The 20,052-nt window shown below is 39.7% G+C and overlaps 2 protein-coding genes across 10 annotated transcripts in view; one reads left to right on the plus strand and one right to left on the minus strand.

The window, feature by feature from the left end:
• The first annotated feature begins 369 nt into the window (after positions 1–369).
• hiw (MYC binding protein highwire) overlaps positions 370–20,052 on the plus strand; it is a 264,809-nt gene continuing 245,126 nt past the window's right edge. For 6 of the 7 annotated variants that reach the window (XM_069126021.1, XM_069126038.1, XM_069125990.1 and 3 more), the window contains exons 1-20: positions 4,105–4,263; positions 4,318–4,400; positions 4,475–4,606; positions 4,694–4,891; positions 4,972–5,168; positions 5,244–5,496; positions 5,574–6,017; positions 6,091–6,218; positions 6,289–6,515; positions 6,596–6,776; positions 6,838–7,024; positions 7,089–7,223; positions 7,297–7,439; positions 7,507–8,142; positions 8,220–8,487; positions 8,557–8,843; positions 8,921–9,246; positions 9,339–9,439; positions 9,513–9,722; positions 9,873–10,017. In XM_069126021.1, the coding sequence (XP_068982122.1) occupies positions 4,139–4,263; positions 4,318–4,400; positions 4,475–4,606; positions 4,694–4,891; positions 4,972–5,168; positions 5,244–5,496; positions 5,574–6,017; positions 6,091–6,218; positions 6,289–6,515; positions 6,596–6,776; positions 6,838–7,024; positions 7,089–7,223; positions 7,297–7,439; positions 7,507–8,142; positions 8,220–8,487; positions 8,557–8,843; positions 8,921–9,246; positions 9,339–9,439; positions 9,513–9,722; positions 9,873–10,017 (4,406 nt within the window). In that variant the 5' untranslated portion in view covers positions 4,105–4,138. Of the gene's footprint in view, positions 830–1,352; positions 1,417–1,496; positions 1,737–1,800; positions 1,955–2,044; positions 2,248–2,323; positions 2,642–2,720; positions 2,889–2,973; positions 3,193–3,269; positions 3,472–3,548; positions 3,942–4,097; positions 4,264–4,317; positions 4,401–4,474; positions 4,607–4,693; positions 4,892–4,971; positions 5,169–5,243; positions 5,497–5,573; positions 6,018–6,090; positions 6,219–6,288; positions 6,516–6,595; positions 6,777–6,837; positions 7,025–7,088; positions 7,224–7,296; positions 7,440–7,506; positions 8,143–8,219; positions 8,488–8,556; positions 8,844–8,920; positions 9,247–9,338; positions 9,440–9,512; positions 9,723–9,872; positions 10,018–20,052 lie in introns of those variants that run through there. The other variant, XM_069126048.1, reaches the window with a different exon arrangement.
• Positions 10,584–20,052, minus strand: part of LOC138186472 (uncharacterized) — a 118,829-nt gene continuing 109,360 nt past the window's right edge. For all 3 annotated transcript variants that reach the window (XM_069126405.1, XM_069126386.1, XM_069126395.1), the window contains one exon: positions 10,584–14,579. In XM_069126405.1, the coding sequence (XP_068982506.1) occupies positions 13,215–14,579 (1,365 nt within the window). In that variant the 3' untranslated portion in view covers positions 10,584–13,214. The remainder of the gene's footprint in view (positions 14,580–20,052) is intronic.

Genomic DNA, 20,052 nt, shown 5'->3' on the forward strand with positions numbered 1-20,052 from the left:
TATAGATTTTTCATATATAAGAACATGCTTTTTATGCTCTAATAACGAAATCAAATTTGACAATTATACTCTTATTCATATAACCGAAAGTCATATTATTTCATAAAATAAAATTTTTAAATAGAAAGTCGTTATCTAATAAAGATACTCCTTATTTCACAAAGTCATATAAACAACAAATATAAATATTGTAAAAATATTTTATTTTGGAATGAATATATAAAAGTTATCGCATCTATCGTTATATATTTATATATATATATATATATAATAATGTTGTATGAGGTTCGTTATATTTGTAAATATCCTAACAACTGTAGGATTCAGCCAATAAACCGCTCTATAAAATTACAGTTATGAAAGGAAGGTTATTTGAAAAGTAGCCGCCATATCGAATGATAATCTGCTTTAAAGTGATAATACATATCGAAGAGTCGAAGTCGCAAAGCAGTCGCGGTCCGTCTGGTACTTTTAAGACGAATTTCTTAACATACATCAGAAGCGAATCTTTCGCCGTTTTTGAATATTGCAAAAATAATATGCCGTTAAATTATTTAATATATGTGAATTTAAAATCGTAGGTCAAATAAATAAATACTTTGTTAGAAATCGTCGAATGGCCTTTTTTATAAATCGTGCGATGCGATCACATGGGAAAGGAGAGAGAATGTCAACGATCAATAGTATTACGAAAATGAATTGGTGATTCGGACGTTGAAAATTTTGTGTACAACATGGTGTCCGGGGATCACGAAAGATTGCTGCCTGAACCGGAGAATTATGTGAAATGTTTTTATGATTTGTTCAAAAGTATTGCTGAAGCACAGAGGTGCGAATTGCGTATAACCTCCTTTCACCTTTGTTTACTTGGTGCTTTTGGCGGTGACTTCATCTGTCATTTATCAAACTCGATAATTCCAACAAAATTTCTGATAATTCTATTCCTGTTTCCTCTAAATATGTCATACAATGTTATCGTACTACGAAATTATATCATGATTTTCGTAGATGTTTAAAATAACCTAAAATTGTTTGTTTATTAAAGCTGTATGTTAGGTTATCAGTTTGACAGTTCTCAGATGAAGTAAATGACTTAATTTATAAATTAATTTGTGATTGGTATTTTGAATTATTTATCCATTGTTAATTATCTATCTAATCTAACATGATAATATGCAAGAACATATACTTATAGTCATTCATTAAAAAGAATAAACATGTAATATATTTTCTTGTTTATTTTTACAATACTCAATACTTTATAAATGCAAATGCGTTCCTTATAAGAAACTGTTAATAATATATTATTTATAAAGCGTTTTATGTGTTACATTATATATTTTATTTTTTAGAAATAAGGAAGAATGGAGAAAATGTAAAAAAAATAAATCTGTACGCAAAAGGGATAGAAAGAAGGTATTATTAACTTTCTCTTATGTTTGTATTTTTTTTTTTTCTTTTATAACACGAGTTACTTGTACCTTCAATGTTTACAGGTTGATTTAAGTGGTGATTTAAATTACAATAATCCACCAGAAATAGAATTATCCTGCAATGCTTCTGCATTTGCTGTATTTGCTAGCGTCAGGAGTGCTATTTTGGAGAGGCATACTAAAACAAATGAAGTTTGTAGTGTATCAAATTATAATTGTCCACCCTCGCCAGAATACTGTGAAACTACTGATACTGAGAGTGATGATGAGGAAAGAATATCAACTCTACAGAGCTTACCAAAGGTAACCATCAGAGTTATAGATTATGTACATTGGAAGGATTATATACGAGTTCAAATATGTTTAGATTGTAGGTATTGGTTTACGAAGCGTTTTTACATTGATGAGAGAAAGTAGAACAATTGAACCTGCTTTGTGTACAAAAGCACTGTCAGCATTGTTGGATGTATTACAAGGACAACTTCCTGAAGGCCTTAAATCCGAACCAGATGATGTTATTGGTAATATACAAAAATCAACATTTGCACATACAAATTTATTGTTTCATAGTGAACTTCATATTAAGGTTTATATTAAATTTTTTTTCATAGATCCACTTTTTGATCTATTATTGGATCTTGCAACTTCACACGGCCCAGAATCAGCAGCTGCCAATGATGGCAGTCATTTGACCGCAGTCGCTTGTGCATGTTTATTGAGTCTTGTGGTTGTTAGAGGAGATACTGGTCGTTTATTGGCAGCAATAGCAGCTTTACTCATGTGTCCAAGAGCATTAGCAGTTCAAAATATTCAAGTAAATCCTTTTCCAAATTCGTAATACTATAGAAAATTTTTCTAAATTTTTGGAGATTATAATTTATATGTTGTAGATGCCATGTGTATTAACATCCTTGCAAAGAAGTGTACAAGCTGTTTTACTTGGAAAACTTGTACGGCCAGACTGGATTACATATGGAGTTCCTAAGTGTGCTAAGATTTATACTTCTACGCTTAAGTTACCAAATGAGATAAATAATATAATACTAAATGGACGAAGTTTTGTGAGCGATGGAAAGTACCTGTATCTGCATACATGTAGAGGATTATTGAAGATTGGTAGTGGTCATGGAGGAACTATTTGGGGTCATACATATGTTCATAAAACGGACTTTTATCCAACAGAAACGGGTTGGCTTGGTTATGCCAATGTTAGTTTAATTAAGTATTAATTTTTTATGCATAATTATATCTATAAAAAATATTCTTCTAACAATTAATTTATTTTAGAATACGCTGTATTTTAAATATACACCGAGAAAACAGAGCGAGTTATTAATTATTGATGCAGAAACTCTTTCAGTTACGGAGATTGCTGTTTTAGAAGGTCGTGATTGGTCATCCTCTGTTATGTTTTCTGATGGTGAATGTTTAGGAATGATAACTGCTGGAAAAGATGTTAGTTTCTGCTTTTGAATTAGTGTTTCTAAAATGTATATTAACTAAAAAAAAAATATAAATTTTATGTTTTACATTTTAACAGGATGGTTTTGTAGTCAGAACAATAAATACATTAAGTAATCCAGTAACAGTCGCATCAGAATTGCCGTTAAAATTGGCAAGAAAATGTGTAGATGTTTTTGGATATGCTGCTTTTGATGAAGAGCAAACCACTCATACATTAAATTCAGGCTGTGATGATGAAATAGCTATAGTTACTGCAGGAAAAGAATTTGCATTACTAAAAACTGTATCTGGAAAAGTAAGCAACATGATGTTTTTAATATGTGAAAAATTATATAGAGACGTGAAATATACATATTATATTGCATATTAAAGGTTCTATATAGTGGAAAAGGAACTTCCCTTGGTATGAAAAGTAATACAAGGCCTAACAGATGGATAGAACTAACACTTGTAAGGGGACAGAGGTTTGTAAATTTTGCAGCTGGTCATGATGGTCAACATGTGGTGATGGTTATGGAAGATGGTTCAGTTTTATTTGCTGGAACTGCTAGGCGCGGCGAAGACGGTGATAATAGTAAATATATTATTAGTTTATGACGTGAAATTGATAATATGCTTTGGCATATATTTTCATATATCTTTTATTTTTAGACAAAGTTAGACGACAACCTAAGCCAGTTAAACCAAAAAAGATATCAAAAGTAGAAGGGCAGTTTATTGTGGATGCAGCCTGTAATAATGGATCAACTGCATTAGTTACAAGGGAGGGTTCCTTGCTGATGTTTGGCAAAGATACATTGCATAGTGACCCGGCTTCAGGAATAGTTACTGATCTCAGAGATGTTTGTGTTGTTCATGTTTCATTAGGCAAAGCTCACGCTGCAGCATTAACTAACAAAGGACATTTGTACACATTTGGAATTAACAATAAAGGACAATGTGGTAGAGATTTTAATACAGTTCATAGTTCTATAAATAAAGATGTCTCCTCAGTTGCTGTAGAAATAGGTACAGCAGAGGATGAACTTTTAGTAACTGAAGAGGGTAATTATATGTAACTGTTATAGAATTATTAAGAAGTTATATAAAAAAAAGTATATATATATATATATATATATATATATACAATGCAGAAATTATATATTTCTAATGTTCTTTAATAACATATAAAAGGAAATTAATACTCTCATATCTGCTTAGATGGTATGGAATCCACTGAAGACTGGGAAGAAACAAAAGGAATGTGTCCACCAGGATTACATCAATGGAAGCATCGTGTTTGCATGGTTTGCACAGTATGCCGAGAATGCACTGGCTACAGTATATCATGTTTAAGCAGTATACGTCCAGATCGAAATCCAGGCCAGTACGTATAGTAAATCATACATATAGTATAAGATATTAAAGTTTGTATTTTCAGGGAATGTGGATGTGGTGAAGGGGATAGTGGATGCGCGGAATGTGGATGCTGTCGCACTTGCGCAAGGAAAAGTTGCACTAATGGTAAAAATTTGATCTGAAATTAATAAACTAATATTAAGCAAACATTTTTAAAAATTATTTATATCACATTGTAGGTAGATCAAGTTCAAATTTTCGAGAATATTTACAAAGATGCTTAGGAGAAATAAAGCAAAAACAGAGAACGAAAGCAGGCCCGAGTACTGCGAAGTATGGATTGAAGATGAAAGGTCCGAATAATCAAAGATGTCTGTATAAAATAGATGTAGTGGATATATTTTAAAATTAAGTAGAATTATTATGGTTAATATAACAATAAATTTTATGCAAAGTAGCTGGGCCAAGTGTGATTCAAAAAATTGCTGGAAAAGTGGCATTAGGATTAGGTACTAATTTAACAAATGAGGAAGGTATTGGCGGAAGTGACATTGAACGAGGTGATGCTACAAGAATTGCTAGTATATCACCAGCTAGAGTTCCTATACCTAGTGAAAGTCCTGTGGTTCAAGTATCATGTGGCTTACATCATACAGGTAATGCTTCAAAATGTATATTAAGTTCTTTCAGTAAATTTATAGAATGAAGTTTAACCATTATATTGTGTTACATACAGTGGTACTCTTACAAAATGGAGAAGTTTATACATTTGGTAGTAACATATATGGTCAGTTAGGTGTAGGAGATTTAGTAGCACATGCTGGTCCAGTTCATGTTAAGCTACCAGGGATTGCAACACAAGTTGCTGCTGGAAGCAATCACACCGTTGTACTTACATCAAAGGGGGAAGTGTTTACATTTGGAGCTTATCAAGTTTGTATTAAGAACCATGTTATTCATGATAACAAAAAAAGCAGTGCAATATATATATATATTTTTTTTACATAGAAAGGACAATTGGGCATAAATTGGTGGAATGGACAAAATGAACTCTCAAATTCTCCTCCGCAAGTTAGTCGTCGTTCTGATAGAACACAGCCCCGACATTGTTATCCTAATCTAGTTCCAAATATTGGTCCACAATGGGGTAGAAGAGCAACATGGGTTGGTGCAAGTGGAGATCAAACTTATGTCAAAATTGATGAAATAAATTCTATTAGTTTAACAAGGAGTACTGTTATGGCAAATAAAAATTGCATAAGTATGTCCTCTTTCGTAAATTATATTTCCATCATTATTACATTGCCAAATGCATCTAATTATAAAAACTTGTTTCAGTTTTAATTCCACATCAAACTGATCATGCAAATTCTTTCAAATGTTTAGTTATAAGCAAAAGAGATGGTACTTGTAACAGTTACAGTGGACCAGATCAAGTTGATTTCAATAATTGTGCGACGTGTTTAGATCCTTTGTATAACGTGATTTGGACTTTTAATCCTATAAATAGTGAAATAAGTCTATATAATATTATATCAACAGAAGCTAGAACAATTCCTGGATTGGAAGAATCCATTTTGAGTCCAGGTTTAGCATTACCGGTAGTTTCAAACTGTTTTGTAACACGTTCTCAGGCTGCAATGCATTTATTGGGTTGTTTGGATACTCTTACACAAGCACAAGATGAAAACTTGTCTATAATAGAAGAAGATGAATGTAACCAATCAGCACACGGAAAAGCGTATAGTCGTGAAGATTTTGTTACAGTTAATAGATTTGAAAGTGAGTATAAAAAAGATGAAAAAAGATAAATATTTTTTAATATTTGTTTAGTATACATCCTGGGCATCTTTAGGCCATGGTGGCGGTTGGGGGTATTCTGCACATTCCATCGAGGCTATTAGATTTATGTCTGACACTGATATCATGTTAGGAGGATACGGATTGTTTGGAGGTCGAGGAGAATATACGGCAAAAATAAAAGTACTAATATTATAGTCTCTTAATACATTATGAGATATTATGCCAAGAGTTATATTAAAAATCATTTTAGATCTTTGATATTGGATTGGATGGAGGAGATCAAGAAAATGATGGCGAGCTTCTGGCAGAATCTGAGGAAATACCATACGAATGTGGACCAAGACAGAAATATTCTATTTTATTTTATGAACCAATTCCTGTAATAGCAAATAGATGGTATGTTGCATGGGCTAAAATTAGCGGCCCTTCTAGCGATTGTGGTTCTGGTGGTCAAGGAATGGTCACAACAGAAGATCAGTTAGTAAAAACAACCTTTTTACTCCGAAGAATGTAAATTTATGATGAACATTACATTTTTTAATTGTTTCTTCCACTAGAGTTATGTTTTATTTTAAATCTTCGAAAAGATCCAATAATGGATCCGATGTAAATGCCGGTCAAATTCCACAATTATTGTATCGAATTGTTACACCTGATAATCCAACTTCTAATAGGCAAAGAGATCGAATTGAACCCGTTTATGTCTTAAAAAGAGATTTCAGCAGAACAGTCACTAAAGTACGTATCTAGTTCTAATATTAAATGCAGAGTAATGTAAATAAAGGTGTTCCTTTTCTAGGAATGTTTCCAATCATTAATATCTCTCCTTCAGTGGAGCTGGAATACATTAAAAGCAACATTAAATGATACCGTGGCTCATGCCACTTCATTTCACGCGCTCCTTGAAGTGGAACGTTTAGTTTACATTAGTAAAGCTAGTTTACGGTTACTTAGAACCTACACCAATGAGATTTATCCTAATCAAGGTATGTAGTAAATTTTATATCAAATTTTTAAGTATTATTTTTAAATAATGTTAATGGCTTGTAGTGGGAAAGAAAACTCCAGCTGAATCAGTACGACTAGCAGAATGTATTGGTGAAGTACGTGCATTGTTACATCAAATTTTATCCGATACTGTACCATTAAATACGAAAAGCAAAGGAAAAACGCGACTAAGTAAAAGTAAGTTTACGTGCAATAGAATTTTTTATTTTAAATATTGTTTTTCATTTTTATAATGAAATAATTTGTATAGGTTCTAGTGCCATAAATAGTAAGATGACAAATAGTATATTAGACGAATGTCACAGAACATTTGTAGCCTGTTATCATGCATTTTATCCGACAGCGTCTTTGAAGTGGACATCTTTATGCGACCTACTATCAGAAATTGACAGAGTATGTATACATTTTGCAATTTTATGAATTAAAAGGTATTTATTATATAATTTACGGTATTTTACAGGAGCAAGGGCAATCCACAAAAGATCGATTGTTATCGGCTGTTTTAGCAGCACTGTGCAACCCTACTATTCGTCTTCGATGTACATTCCCAATTCTAAATAACATCATGGAAAGCAGTGATAGCATAAAACGGCAACTTAGTCTATCCGACAATACGGGCTTACTAATGATAAATTCAACCGAAAGTCATCAATACCCAATTTTAGTCGAACAAATTAGTTATAAATCTCAAGTGGAAAACTCTGGCAAAGAAACTTTAAACTGGTCATTTCGTGATGTTCTTGATAGACTGTTAGATTTGACTCTAGTTCCTGTGAAGAAAAGTCTTTGTAGAAAAAAGACACAATCACTGCCAGGACTGGTACTTCATTGTTGCTATTTGTTAGCGCGAGTGATTGCTGAATTAGCGGCACAATCTAGTGGGAACGAGGATGAACTTCAAGCAGCCTGCGGCAGACTTATGTATACTACACCTTCGAGATTTACCCGAGTAAATCAAACAAGATCGTGGAATACCGGTAATGGCTCTCCAGATGCAATTTGTTTTTCAGTCGACAGACCTGGTATCGTTATCGCTGGAGTGGGTATTTATGGAGGTGTTGGAATGTATGACTATGAATTAGAACTACTTGACGATGTGAGTATTATCTTAAACTCTCGTATAAAACTAATTGTTTTATTGTCGTAAACATTATCGTACCGTACATGTTGTAGCAAAATAACACAGGCAATGATCCATCTCACACTCAACGCTGGAGTAGTTTGGATTTTACACGAGGATCTTTTGGACCAGATGATTGTGTTAATGATATAGTAGAGTTAAAATTTGATAAACCTGTACCCATTAAGGAAAATGTAAAGTACGCTATTAGATTGAGGAATCGTGGAGGTCGTACAAGTAATGGCGATGCTGGTTTAAGCGTCGTTAAAGGACCGGACGGAACTACGTTTACTTTCACGGCTTGCTCCTTAAGCTTCAATGGTGCATTGTTATATGTAAAACATATTGTGTTTCTTTAAATAGGAATAATAACATATATTATCTTTGTAGGTACAACACAGACCAGAGGTCAAATACCGCACATACTTTATCATTCAAATCCCCAAGACTCTGACGGTCAGCATACAAGTAAAGCAATGGCTGAGGCGCAAGCAAGGAAATGTGCTCTTGCTATGACAGCTACGATTATTCAAAGATCAAACGAAATTTTTACGTTAGCGAGGGAAAGGGCGGAAGAAATGGTAGCTACTGAAGTTCTTGGAAATGCGACATTTGTGACAACTCTTTTACCATTGGTTATGGCACATATAAGTCCTCTGACTACATCGGACCCTAGGGTAAGACTAACAGTCTTGTATTTTTTTTAATTATTATTATTTTCCGTTCCAGTTTTAACAAATTATTTTTTTTATAGAGTGGCGTACAAATTCTTACTTTAATTCAAGAAATGTTACCCCATGTTGCTGCACTTAACTTGCTGTCTGCAATGGGATCGTCTGAAATATCCCAAGAAAGTGAAGCTCAATCTCATGTTTCCACACCCATTACTTCTAGTCATCATTATACTTGGCTGGAAAGCGATCATCCTTATAAACCTGCTACCGTGTCTCACTATAGGGTCACCTTCCCAGAAACGGTCAAGTGGTTAACCATCGAATTCACACCAGAATGTGGCACAGCTCAACCAGAAGATTATTTACAATTGTATATTCCAAACATAATCTCTCCTTCTCTTATGGGGTAAGCATAATTAATTCATATCGTCCACAAGTTTTACAGCGAAAAACAATTACGTAATATCATCTATTTTGAGGATATATATATATTTTTAGGATAGGCACATCAACAGAAGATGTACCCCTACATTGGCCTGTATTGCATAAATTGAGTAATGTACCAAGTCAATGGCCTCAAAACGCGATCGTATTACCAGGTAAGCGATCGTTTTGCAGAATAATTTCAGTTGCATGCTTAATCGATATCAATCGATTTATTTATTATTTCAGGAAATGAAGTTATGTTTTCGTTGGAAACCGCGTCCGATTACATGAGGAACGAGAGAGCAGTTACATACGGATTCAAATGTCTGGTTATTGGATACGACTGGATAACATCGGGAAATGGTTTGAAAAACCTGGAAATTGAATTATCATTTCTTGGTGGTGCCTGTGCCGCGAGTCTCATGAAGAGAAATCTTCCGTTACCGCCCGTGTCTAGTATGTATTACTTATCTTAATCGTAATAATATTTCTTTCATATAATTCAGAGAATTAACGTTTCTTTCCGTCATACATACGTAGTTTGAAATATACAATCGTATTTGACAATTGTTTCGTTACTTAATGAATTTGACTGTACCTTTTCAGACGAAGAAGTGGAAGAGGATTTGGAACTCATGCAAGAAACTGCAAAGAGGATTTTCTCCGTACACTCAACGTTACTTGGACGAGGATTCGCTCTAGCTTCACCTCCTACGGTCTCCCAGGCGCTCGACGGTGTGCTTCCATTCAGGTAAGTGCTGAATCATAACGCTTCATTTTATGCAACCAGTCGCTAAAGAACTGACGTTAAAAAGGAGTAATGCATTTATTGGTAACACAATGTCGTTCACATAATACTATCAAGTAAAACGAGTAAAGGAGATACGAATAAAATCCTTCGTTGTTAATATAATAGAAAATGTTTGTTTATCGTGTTACTTCCTTTTCCGTGTCAGTTCTATCAAAACGTTCAACTAGAACTGCGTATCAAACAGCGAATCGACTGATGGATTCATAAAAAGTGAATCACCTCCGTTGAGTTCCGGTTATAATTGCTTTATTGAAACGCAGTTTATGAATCGGTGCTATTCTATTACGGAAAAATTAATCGACATGGTAGCATTCATGTTTGCACGCGAGCAACTGAAAATAACCGATGATCGATTCAATGACGATATATCGTAAATTTTTTCATAAACACGTTACGTGAATTTGTATCAATAATTACGCGTAAAGAGAAAAAGGAAGCGATATACTGAAGGAGGATATGAGAGATATATTTTAGGAATATCAGGTATCTAATTGATTGTCGTGTACTATGCATCAACTTCATCTTTATTATCTCCTCGTTATCGATGGTACGACGTCCTTTTCAATGTAAAACAAATTATACAATCGGCTGTCGTTATATCACAGTCTCACGATAATTACAACTAAAATGTCCTTAGAAAAACTTAATCTTTCATCAAAGTACGATAATTGTATATTCGCGCGTGCGCTCGTGGATTTGTACGCGTGAATACATATAGAGCTGGTAGATGAGTCCAGCTTCCATTGGACTTGCGCTACTTCTTCGCGCGCGGTCTCTAATTGGGCGTGCTTGGACGAAGCTCAAGGTAACGACAGGAAGGTCGCTGAATAATCTCGAGAAACTCAGAGAGAACCAATTTTTGCTCGACGCTCGAGGATAAAAAGAAACAACGCTGCAAGAGTCGTTAGGTGTGGAGCAAGTGGTGGCGATATCAATAATGCATGGCTAACACGTGCGCGAGATAGCTGCACACGCGATGCCACAGAACTCCGCTTACGGTACTACTTCAGCATTGTACTTTAAAACGCAAAACGGTCCATTCCAACATCGAACGAATCGTCTTTCACGAGTCGTTCTCGTTCAACGTAATAGGTATACCGCGGCGTTTCTTCGTTTTTCGAATTCCAAAGGCTACCTTTCACCTCGTACGTGCTTCACGTGCTCTCATCTTCGACGAGTAAAATACCACTGGTGCTTACCTTGATGAAATAGAGAGGACGACGAATTATATCGGGTCTATTAATCACACTGGAAGCGGTAGCTCGAGGAGCGTGGAACGATACTTAAGCGCGGCAGTCGGTTGTGGTTTTACGTTGAACGTATGCGCGCATTAGTCAGGGACTTGCACGCTTTCTAGATTAGCGAGGGAATTCGTAAACGCGAATCGTTTGCCTCGTGATGAATCGATTGGGTTCGCCGAGGGTGTCCCTCGCCGCTCGTTTATCAAAATTAGATACCGATCGGAATGATAACAATAACAACAATTTATTGGTTAAGTCCAAAGCTCATAAATAAAACATGTCGCAGTGAAATAATACAATAAATTAACGAATACGCAAGGATCGGGTGGGGAGAAAGGGTTTTGAACACTTGAGAAGAATCGAGCTACGCTCGTTGTTTGTTACATCGAAACGGAACGAAAATTTTCTCGTTAATGTAACGAGCTCTCGTAATGTAAGTTTCGTTGATCTATGACGTGTAGGTAACGTAGATTACAAGATTCGATTATCTCACTTCATAGTACGCTATCTTCGTTCTCTCTGCGCTTAATAGTAATATCAGATATATTCGCATATCGATTCATTATTTCGTATTGTCAAGGGATGTCAGGTAATATCTTTTATTGTGTTACAAGCATAATTGCGATTAGAAACGCAATTAGAATCGAAGTAGGTAGTACAGTGATTGGGTTGAAAGGAGGGGCGTTAAGAGGGTGAATAATTTTGGTTCTCGGTTCGTTTCGAACTCACGAATATTCAGCTACCTTCTATTTCGTATTTTCTCTTTTGCTTCGAGGATCGAACGTGTCTTTAAATGAATTATGCACGAACTCACATCTGTATAGGGATGGCACTGGTTTCCGAGCGAACGCGCGATCATCGTTAGATAATTTGTCGGTTGTTGGTTCACACAGCATGCATTCGCTTGAAACGTTGATCAACGCGCGACGCGGTGCGTCGACAAGCGTGCTATCGATCGATAAACTTAAATACGACGAAGTACGGAAGGTCGATCCAATCGCGTATCTTACACAAGTCAGCGAGTTTAGGATTTGCCTTAGATCGCTCTCTTTTGTACACTTTTCTCGTCTCGTCTCCTGTTCTTCTTTCTCGCCTCTCTCTCTCTCTCTCTCTCTCTCTCTCTCTCTCTCTCTCGTTATCTCTTTGCCTTTTTTCCTTGCGTGTATCGGTTCGTCGAAGCTCCGTTCCAATCTTCGCGAAACGACACTGGCCCTCTTTTGGAAGCTACTTAACACGATAAACTTAACTAACAACGACGCGCCGATTATCCATGCACGTGACCTCGATCGTGGAAGAGAGGAAAAACTCTTAATTGTGAAGAGGAACGTGACTGCGTTCAAAGAGGACGAGAACGAAGAAGAGAGAAAAAAAATGGGAGCAGGGTGAGACGCGTTGGATAATTGGCGTTCGTTCGTGATATGTAAATTATGGAAGCTTACGAACTGCCTTGTACTAGGAGGATAGTCGATTAAATTGAAAACAAGAGAGATTCGAGATCGATATCTCTCGTTCTATTTTCGTTTAGACGCAACACGGCTTAATCGATAATAGTACGTGAAAAATTTCTTCGAGGAACCTCTTTCATAGAGGAAGTGCGTTGGATCGCGTTCTTCGTTAGAAGAGTTCCGCTCTAGTCCTGAACGTTAACGATCACCATACATCGATCACTATACGCGTGTTACACAAACTCTTCACGACTCTCTTAACTCGCACTGAGAAACCGGTGCACGTGTTCGTCACACATCGTTGACCAGCACCGGTTTAAAGTACATCGTCTTGTCCTGGTCCGGTTCACAGCTTGTACACGCGAAAACGGCTCGAAGTGTCGGACCACTCGAATTCTTCTTCGACTTGAGCTACCACGGCCCTCGTCGTCGAGCCGTGTGAAGGTTCTCGTTACAATTCGGTAGTCAATGGTTCGGCCTTCTCAACGATCACGTGAAATTCGGTCTCCCTGTAGAGCCTGCCATCGGGTACGACCATCGTTATCCGGCTGTCGACCGGTGCGGCCGACGAGGCCGCTTCTCTGCCGATCACCCCGTTCTTCTTCGACACGACGTCAGGTGCATTCATCGGCACGCTGGTCCATTTCTTCCTATTTCGACGACGCCTCCTGCAGCACCAGATGATCAGGCAGGTGAGCAGTATCAGTAGCACGAGTAAGCCCGCGATGATCAGGACGAAGACTAGTATGGATCCACCCAGTGAACAATGTCGTGTCTCGTATTCGATGAAACTCGTTGGCACCCCGTTCACTTCGCCATCGGAACAAAGGAACGTTTCGGGCGTTTCGTTGATGACGTCCTGAGGCGATAACGTACGGGGTAACCCGGTGTTCTGTTTGGTGTAAAACCTCGAGTAGACGTTCGTGTAATTGAGAATGTTGTTCTTCCATACGGGCAACATCTGACAGTCGCACGGTTGATCGACCAAGAGGTTGTCTAGCTCGAGACGAAAGCTACTCCGGTCGAACATCATCGAGCCCTCTTCGAAGTTGACCACGCTGTTATTCTTAAAGATAAGGTCGTGTAGGTTGGTCGGTAGGGAGGCAGGTGGTGTTCTCGCTTCGGGATCCGCTCGTATACCGAGAAAAGCACCTATCGAGAGGCTGTCGAAGCTGTTGTTCTTGATTATCACCGGCCCCCTCGCGGTCACGTCGAAAGCCTCGCTTTCCAAGCTCTCTACGATACAATTTTGTATCGCCACAGTCCGTGGACTCCTCACGATGAAAGCTTCGCTTCTCACTGTACCCATTTTCACACCGTCTAGCATGAAAGTGTGGTAAACCTCGATATCGTTCATCGTCCTACTGGGCACCTGATCCCCGAAGCTACTACCGATCACGTGCAGGTGGCCCACGTCGAACTTCTTGAACGCTTGTGCCTCGATGCTCTCGATACGACAGTTTTCCAGCTTCAGCTTCTCCGTGTGTACCAGATTCGCGAACGAGAACGCGCTCAGCTGGCCGATCCTTACATTTTCGAAGATGATCGCTTCCACGTCACCTCGAAAGACGAAACTCGGTATCGTGTCGATGCTGCAGTTCCTCACGGATATTCGTGTGCGTGTATTCTGCGGGGACAGCTCGAAGCTCTGTCTGACTAGGCTTAAGTTCGCCACGTTGATCAGGTCAACCGCACGGAGTCCGACCATCGAGGCTAGGCTCGAGTTCATCAGGATCACGGACGAACAATTGCTCACCGCTATCCTGCTGGTGTGCGGGCTCAATCTTTTGTCACCATCGGTGGTTAACACCAATTCCTGAAATCAGACAAACGAGGTTAATCAGCACGTTCGGTTTTCGATCGTTAAAAATTTCTACGATTAGGACATTTTGTACAATTAGAAAATTCGAAGATGAACGTAGAAAATAGCGAAGAAATGAAACTTCTCGCGCAAGCTCGTGCAATCCGTTGCACCAGACGCGGGCTCTTAATAAAAGGCTGAATAGCTGCAATTTTACGTTTAACCACCCTAATCGTTGGGAACACGCGCGCGACTGTAGTGTCGCACGCCCTTAGCTATTAACCAGGCCAATATCGTTATCGTAATCACCGGCTTAACTTTACGGAAAAGTTGGCCACCAGGGTTTTCCTATTTTCACCGGTAAACGTCGCTACGAAAATTTTCAAACCTAATGGTACTCGGTCACGGATCCCGATGTTTTGTACTTTTTCTCACGTCTATCGTGTTTTTTATACTTTCTCTGTAGTTTACTCTGCCATTGAAATGCTTCGTTATATATTACAAGTGGGCGTTCTTCGTTGACACTGTTTCATCAGTACTGTTTATCGATGCACGTTCTCGCTTTGTGTTTCGTATTCGTCGATTCTCGTCGATGAATAACAAAGCATCAACGTCCAGCGAATCGTTTCTCGAGTTTGTCTTCCTTTAAAAAGATACTTTTGCGAGGGCACGTTCAACTAGTCGGAAGCACGCTAGGAAAAGCGGTCTTGGAAAAGGAAAGAGATAGGTAATTCGTCGATGGATAAACGACCTCGTTAACTCAGATGCAGGCGCGTCGTTTTTCTACCGGTTATTTGCTCATTCATTTTGCGTTTTTATTAATTCATTTGCACGCGGCTTGCAGAGCACGTCAGTGTTCCTGCAAACGAAGCGTGCTCGATGCCACCTGCCACTTTGCGGTTCCTTGTTTGTTAAACAATCGATGGCGAAATGCCACGCGCATACCTGCTTGTGTCGACCAGCGGTGGAACTGATCCAGATATCGTTCGCGTACACTGACTCGATTCATCGGATTATCGCGTTTTTCCTCGCTAACGAACACCTGATAACGAGTCGCTCGTGGAAAGCGCTGCGTGTTCGTTCCATCGATTGCCCGATGATTCAACGAGGTTGTTCTTCGCGTAATCATAGATTCGACGGAAATCTACGCACAGATAAACGAATTATCTTAGCTACGGTACGTTCAACCGCTCGCAAGTTTCTTCTACTTGGAATAATTCGTTGGAATTTCTTGGAACAAAGAGAAGGAAAACAAAGTTGACAAGTTCGATGTAAAACGATTGTAAAATAGTGTGCCGGAGTTTCGGCAGAGCGACGTGTTTTGGTAAAAAACGGTTGAAGGCGGTTATTAAGCCACGGACGAGCGGAGGCTGTACATTATTCAGCGGGTTCGCTGCGAACGAAGGAGTTTCGAGGTTGGCCACGATACAAGCGGTGAATGAAGGATGGAAAGAAGGCCGTGCGTGGTGAATGGGGAAAAAGGAGGGCGCGAAGCGGATGAAAATAAAGAAGGGCCCGGCCCACGTAGTGCGTCGTCGATAAAAGAGAAACCTTTGTGCCCCTTTTGCTCAGGTACGAACGCGGGCACGCGCGTTTCTCCGTCTCGCCTCCGATGCAATCTCTCCTCTCGTCCCTTTCCGTCTGTCCGATCTTTGTTCCCGTCTCATTGTTCTTGGTCAATTCCCGACACACAATCTCCGGCCATAGAAAAGATTACCACAGCCGAAATACTTGTCTTCGCGTCTACAGCTCGTTTTTCACGTTCGAACAATTACACGCTCGTCCAGCCAACGTTTTCGTTTCCGTCTCTCGGAGTTTGCTCGCCGTCCATCACAGTCCACAGAGGGACAGACCTCTCTTTTTTCCACGATTTCGTCGCTGTTGAACGTACAAACGTGGTTACAATGGCGTACCACGAGCTTGCTCAAGCCTCTGGACACGTGCAACATGGAATATCCTCCGCTTTCCAAAATGCAAATTAATAATTAGGAAACGATTCGAGCGTTTCAATGGATTTCACGAGAATTTAAATTTTGTTTTCTTACGGCCTTGTTCTCCCGTGAGAAACGAAAGTTACTGTGTATAGCGTGGAATGGGGTTGAGGCGGGAGTACCAAGAGGAAACAACGACAACGCGGTATTCCTGTTTAACGTCTGCTCTTTATTCTCTCGGCTTAAACCCCCATGCGTATCTTTCGCGGTGCGTAATTCTATCGAGCGTAACCTCTCATAGTCTGCAGACGTTTTCGAGTATCAAAAATAAGCATAAAGTACGCGACTGCTTAGCGTCGAGAGACTGTTTCTCGATTACACCGTTGATACCTGATGACGGGTTGAAACGTAAATTTTCGCCAATTAATCCGTAGCGTATTCTCTTGCCACGTTCGACGAGTCGATTTTAGAGAAAAAACGGTCATCGAGTTTAATGGTACGCGTTGTCCCCCGGGTGTTTACCAATCCAATGAAACAACATTGAGCGTAATTTTAATTAGAAAACACATCGAGTGCGAACATCGATTAGAGGCGCGTTAGGGACGTTAATGAAATTATACCTGACAAGGGACTGTTTCGACGATTTTCGACGAGCCACGCGTATCGGCCAACAATTACTAAGATTATTCGATGAAACGAGACTGAAAACGAAATTGGCCTCACGGAGGATTAAATTCGAACGCGTTCTGGTTTTTCGATTATGGAATCGCTAACAGTCGTATCGTAAATCGAGCTTCCTCGCTAAGCAGGAGAAACAAAGGGGGAAACAGCGAGAGACCATTGAATGCAAAGACGTCCTTTTACAATCTGTAGAGGATTTATGCGAAATAGTTTCCCCTGTGAGGGCGTTATTACTTTCTGCCCTTGTATTTTATTTCTTACTCGCTGCTCTTTTTGTTTAATGTAAATGAAACGCGTTTTTAATATAACGTTCGCAGAAACGGTAGAAATACGAGATGTTCTATTAGTCGAATAACGAACACCTCCCATTTTAACCATCCACCGCGGTGGTATGCATTTTCTCTATCGGGAAAGCGCTTTGGTGTTGAAATAATTTCTTTTCAACTGTGGTGGGCGATTAAATAACAGGTCAATGGCTTGGTAATCATCGTTTTCGCGAATCGACGGCGAATTCCACCGGTAGGTTCCAGATGGTTGTTCCTTTTTCTACGGTTTGGTGCCTCGAGACAGTTTCCGCTATCGAGGTTCCATTTTCCAAGTATTTTCATATTCGAGCGCCTTCTCGTAAATGGCACCCTTACGTTCTCCTCCCTGCACCCGCTCAGTGCTTACGGCTATTACTTTTACGCGCCTCACAGAGCGCGGCTCGCGTTTTTTATTTCGTCCTTTCGTACCTTATTTCGACGTCTCTCGTTATGGGAAATTCGACCGAGTTTAAGACTGTACCCGCTAAAAGGTTCCCTCGATTATTTACCGTATCGTCAATTATTCAATGCCCGCCGGCGGGCTTGACAACTTTATCCCTGTTGACTCTCTGCCATCGGAACGCACGGCTGGAGGAGTGTTCTCTTCTCGAAAGTAAAATACCGTCACGCCTGTTTCAAAACGAAGCTATGTAGAAAGAAAAAGCGAAAGAAAGAGAGAAGATAAGACATTTCTATCGTTTCCTAGACGATCATGGAACGTCGAATTTCTTTTCTTCGATGACACAATGGGCCAGGCTTTTTTATCTGGATCGTTGGGGTATCGTCTTGGTTCGCTCGTGTAAATACGAGCTTGAACGTATTACGCGAACCTAATGATTTTACGTATTACTCGTACCGGCGAGCGTCTCGTTGCTAAGGCTGCCAAGAAGCAGATAATGGGTCTGAATAAGAAACTCCAATGAGCTCGGCGGAAATGGGAAAAGAGGAACAAGAAAACGAGACAGAGACCGGTAAGGTCGGACTCGGACGGGGTAAGGGAGAACGACAGAAAAAGAGAGAGAGAGAGAGAGAGAGGAAGAGAGACGTCCAGTCTCTCTCGATATATTCGTAGTCACGAGTTGACGGCGCGACAAATTGGCTGAGCGTGTTCGTGAAATGCTGGCTGTATTATGCGAAATCCACGGGAGAACTCGCGGTCCCGCTATACGTTATAGAAGTTGCCGCCTCTTTTTCTTGCTTTCTGCTTTTTTCCATCCTCTTTCACCACCATTTTCTTCCTTTACTTCTTCTTCTTCTTCGTTGTTAGCTAAGGTTTTCCTGAAACGAGTTCCCTTCGCGGAATACATTGTGTCCTTTTGCGAGCAACGTTTCACCCCTTTTACCGGCAAGTTGGCAGACAGCGCGCGAAAAGGTGCCGGCTGCCTCCGCTCATTTATTCAACGGCCGAGTCGATTTGAATTCTCCTCTTGAAACTCGTTGCTAATTGGTCTCCTGTTACGCCGACGTGTCTATCAAAGATATCTTTGAATACCGCTGTATTCTGTCGATCGTAAATCGATGTCCCTGATTATCGACAATTCTTAATCCATTTCTTGCTTGAAATTCGCGTAGAGTTCGCGTGGAGCGTCCACGTTCTTCGTCGAATCCGGCAGCAGTCGTCTGGATTGTCCACGACAGACCAGGCGATCTTCGACGCCGATGATATTCGATCCGTAATTTATCCGACCCACGATCGACCACTTCCTTTATTCGCGCACGCGACACGAGGCGCCTACGCGAGTCGCGATCGCGACTATATCGCGAATTCTCGCAGCAAGCATTTTCACGCTGTATCAACGGGAAGTAAAAATTTCGCGAAACGTTCGTACGGTGTCAGTTTTGAGAATTTACTCTGCTGGTAAATATCGGCGGATCGAGGATTCATATAGATTCAACTATCTATTACGTAACGTTTAATAGTGCCGCTCGAACCAATCGAGTTTATGTATCGTCGCCGATTTCACTCGGACTTAAAATTCACCGAGCTCTTCGGAGCTCGTGGAAATTTATCGTTTCGCTGGTAAATCTTATTCTTCTACGACTTCTTTTTAACATTCGCGGAACAAATGGCGGCACGTTCGAGCCGATTGGTTTTCACGACGTGTAACCGGTGTTTGCTTCCCGCGGACATTTCGTCACGGACGAGAGCTTTACGGATCGAGTTTACGGCATTGTGCCTTGGACTGTGGCACGGCGCGCGGCGTAATTCTCCCGTCGCGTCGCTTGGAAACGTACCGACCTGTATCCCCGGGGATAAAGAACGCTTTATCTCGGCCCATAACGACGCCGGGATGCTTCCAAGGGCGCGCGATAAACGAAACTTCATTGTGTACTGGAATTCGTAGGTGTAATAATAGGTGATTCGAGGCTGGACCTTGAGACAACTCCTCCTCTCAATAACATACGACATACATGCAAGCTATTTCGATCCAGATATATCGAATCTCGCGAGCTTCTTTCCATTCTTCGAAACCGTCTTATTTTCTTGCGTGGTTTTTCATTTATTTCATCAAAAATACGATATCGAAGATTCGAAGTATGATTATGATCAAGCGGAAAATGTAAAAGAAA

The sequence above is a fragment of the Bombus flavifrons genome, chromosome 1 (genome assembly GCF_040668555.2).
Source record: "Bombus flavifrons isolate JBK064 chromosome 1, iyBomFlav1_principal, whole genome shotgun sequence".
Lineage (NCBI taxonomy): Eukaryota > Metazoa > Arthropoda > Insecta > Hymenoptera > Apidae > Bombus > Bombus flavifrons.